The sequence below is a fragment of the Leucoraja erinacea genome, unplaced genomic scaffold, assembly GCF_028641065.1.
Source record: "Leucoraja erinacea ecotype New England unplaced genomic scaffold, Leri_hhj_1 Leri_773S, whole genome shotgun sequence".
NCBI classification, from domain to species: Eukaryota; Metazoa; Chordata; class Chondrichthyes; order Rajiformes; family Rajidae; genus Leucoraja; species Leucoraja erinaceus.
The window spans coordinates 4,165-7,714 of record NW_026576700.1 but is presented as its reverse complement, the minus strand read 5'-3'; the positions used below and the strand labels follow the sequence as shown (position 1 = coordinate 7,714).

General features: G+C 45.8%; 1 gene segment (V, D, J or C); it reads left to right on the top strand.

The window, feature by feature from the left end:
* The first annotated feature begins 2,608 nt into the window (after positions 1-2,608).
* Positions 2,609-3,071, top strand: LOC129694717 (T cell receptor alpha variable 9-2-like). The segment is given in 2 exon segments: positions 2,609-2,654; positions 2,740-3,071. Coding segments are annotated over 2 exon segments (378 nt in total).
* Positions 3,072-3,550: the final 479 nt, after the last annotated feature.

Below are 3,550 nucleotides of genomic sequence, written 5' to 3'. Positions count from 1 at the left end.
GCCCCATAACGATCCGCATAATCTGCAATATCCCCACCTTTTCCCATGGGAAACGCATCGTATCCTCGGCAACATCATTCCAAACAATCTCATCACCCTGCTTCCTCGTGTGCATATATTATGTGCATTTAGCGGCTGACGTATTGGATGGATGATCATTTCCTCTATCATAGAAACATCGAAACATAGAACATAAGTGCAGTAGTAGGCCATTCAATATGATCATGGCTGATCATCGAACTCAGTATCCCATACCTGCCTTCTCTCCAAACCCCCTGATCCCTTTGGGCATAAGGGCCACATCTAACTTGTTTGTTTCTATGTTTGTATGAACTTTTAAATATAGCCAAATGAACTGCCCTCAACTACCTTCTGAGGCAGAAAATTCCACAGATTCACCACTCTCTGTGTAAAATATGATTTTCTCATCTCGGTCCTAAAATACTTTCCACTTATCCTTAAACTGTGACCCCTTGTTCTGGATTTGCCCAACACCGGAACAATCTTCGTGCATCTAGCCTGTCCAATCCCTTATGTTCATTATGTCCAGGGGAAAATAAATTCGCAGTTTCCTGAGAAACGAGTTACGGACCTGTTATTGTCTTTCCTCCACAGATCATTCTTAAAGATGATTTCCGTCAAAGAACCTGGTAATTATGGGAAACAGAAAGACGTGACTGTGCATCCATGCCGTCAGGGCGAGGGGTCGACAGAAGCCAGAGAACGCAAAGGAATACAGAACGATGTGCATCCGTTGTGAGAGACGCGCCACTCATGCTCCGGGGAAACGCCCCTTAGTTTCCACGAATTAAAGAAATAGCAGCAGATATCTGATTCCTCACAGATAACCGACGTGCGGCACAAACGCCATCGAATTATTTCTCTATTCACCGATTGTTCCCAAACCGAAGACCATGTTGCCTATTTCGTCGTTTGTGATAATGATACTCGCGTGTTCCAGTGAGTCTCCATTTAAATGAATCTTCTGGGGTTTGTGACGTTGATTCTATTCCAGGAGGCTGGAATATAAACTTTTCATGTTTTGTTTGCAGGGGCCAGTGGCGATGATCCAATATCGCAGTATCCGCCTGAGCTGACAGTTGAAGAAGGAGAAACTATAGCATTGGAATGCAGTTACCCCGCAGCCTACATTGGCAGCACTGTCTTCTGGTACATCCAGTATCCCGGGCAAATGCCAAGATATATATTGAAGAGATTCAGCACCGCGGGCGGAGACCGATCACCGGAATTTACAGAGAGATTTTCCGCCGCTCATCACAAAGCAAACAAGACGGTTCCTTCCACCATCTCCAGTGTCCTCGTCTCCGACTCTGCCGCGTATCTCTGCGCCATGGAGCCCACATTGCTGCACAGATGCGGCAGATCCGCACAAAAACCCAGCCCCGACAGTGGCAGCGAGTGACCACCAGGTGGCGTCCTCATCCGTGTGATGTGAAGGTGGGCAGGGGGGACATGTTCATGCAGATATAAACCTCTGCTGCATGTAGTTTTCCCTAATGGTCCTCAAGTTCTCTGCAACTTGAATTGCTCGTCCCTCGTATCCTCCTCGCGCAAGGTCCGACAATCTTCGACAACCGCTTAATGCAGTTAACAGCACTATTGTTCATGTACGGTGCCTGCTTAATTCTTCGGGGGCATTAGGTTTCCTGGTCAGACATCTCCCGTATATTTTGCACTGTATTCGCGACTCACTCTTCGAATGTGAACATGCGGATGATGGCAGTGATGTCGCCTCTAAATTATGTGCTAAGAAAAGGATTTCATGCAACTGTGTACCAACCGTAGGTTGAATAAATTCGCAATTTTGAGCGAAGCGATCTACCGAGCTCACATTACCTGCCTTCCAGAAGTTATTCTTAAAGAAGACATCCGTCAAAGAATCAGCAATTGGTCCAAGAAACCAGGGAGCAGCTGGCAGTCGAGGCACGGAGAGCGACAGCAAGAAGTGAGCGCAGGGAAATGCACACGGATGTGCATCGGTTGTGAGAGACGGGCCAATCACCAAACGGGAAAAAAAAACGCCCCTTAGTTTCCACGAAAGAAAAAAACGTACATACAACGGAGCAGCTGGGAGTCGAGGCAAAGAAAGCGAGAGAGCGTCAGAAACCGGTGAGCGCAGGCAGATGCAGACGGATGTGCATTAGTGGTGAGACGAGATAGCACTTTCTTTAGTTTAAGGTTTTTTTTTCCTTTTCCGTTTTTCTTTTTTTTTAAATCTTTTTATCTTTGTGTTAATTTTTTCCATTTATAAGTTTCCTTTTAAAGATTTAACTATATTTACATAGAGACCGGGAGGTCTATATTCATCGTGTAATTTGACACTGGTCTCATATTAGGTTAAACCTGTTATTAATATAATCCTGATCCCTATTTATCAATACCATTGTTATGTTTATCATTATTCTTTTTGCTCTGTTTTTTATTTTTTATTTTTCCTTTTTTTGGGGGGCAAAAAACAATAAAAAGATGTAAAAAGAAAAGAGATAACAATAACAGCTGATCTCTGTTTCCTCACAGATAACCGGTCGGAGACAGGAACAGCGTCGAATTCTTCCTCTGTTCACTGACTGTTCCCAAACCCAGGACCATGTTCTGTATCTCGTCATTGGTGCTAATAACCCTCGGCTTTCCCGGTGAGTCTCTATTTAAGTGGCCCTACAGTGGACGGAGCCACTGATGAGATGCCAGAGCGCTGAGCGTTTTGTGTTTTGTTTGCAGGAGCCCGTGGCGATGATTCGATTTCCCAGAGTCCGCCTGAGCTGACGGTTGAAGAAGGACAAACGGTAACAATGAAATGTAGTTACCCAGCAGCTTACGACACTCACACTGCCTTCTGGTACATCCAGTATCCTGGAGACGCGCCCAGATATATACTGAAGAAATTCAACAACGAGAATGGAGATTGGTCACCGGATTTTACAGACAGATTTTCGGCTGAATATCAGAAAGCAAACAGGACGGTTCCTCTAACAATCTCCCGTGTCCTCGTCTCCGACTCTGCCGTCTACCTCTGCGCCATGGCGCCCACATTGCTACAGAGATGCGGCTGATCCACTCAAAAACCCTGCCCCAACAGTTGCAGCGTGCGGTCACTAGGTGGCGCGCTTAGGGTGGATTTACACACGTGAATGAGAAGGTGGTCGCCGGAAGATGTTCTGTCTCGAGAACTCCCTCCCCTATCAAATGAGCTGTAAAACCTCTGCTACAGTTTAGTATTCGCTAATTCCCCCTCAGCTTGTATTGCCCCCTTTCCCCAGTAAAAACCCCTCACCTCCAAAACGGTGACAATATATTTGACCACCGCCGATTTATGGAATTAACCAGCAGGTATCCCCTCATGCCCTCAACAGTCTGGTACGGGATATTTGCTTATTTCGTCACGTGCATTAGTTCTTCTGGTCAGTACACTCCCGGATACTTTCCAATGTATCCGCAATCCGGTATTCGTTTGCAAACATGTCAGATTATTGGAGCAACGCCACCTCTAAATCATGTGCCGGAAACAGGATATCAAGAAACTATTGTACCA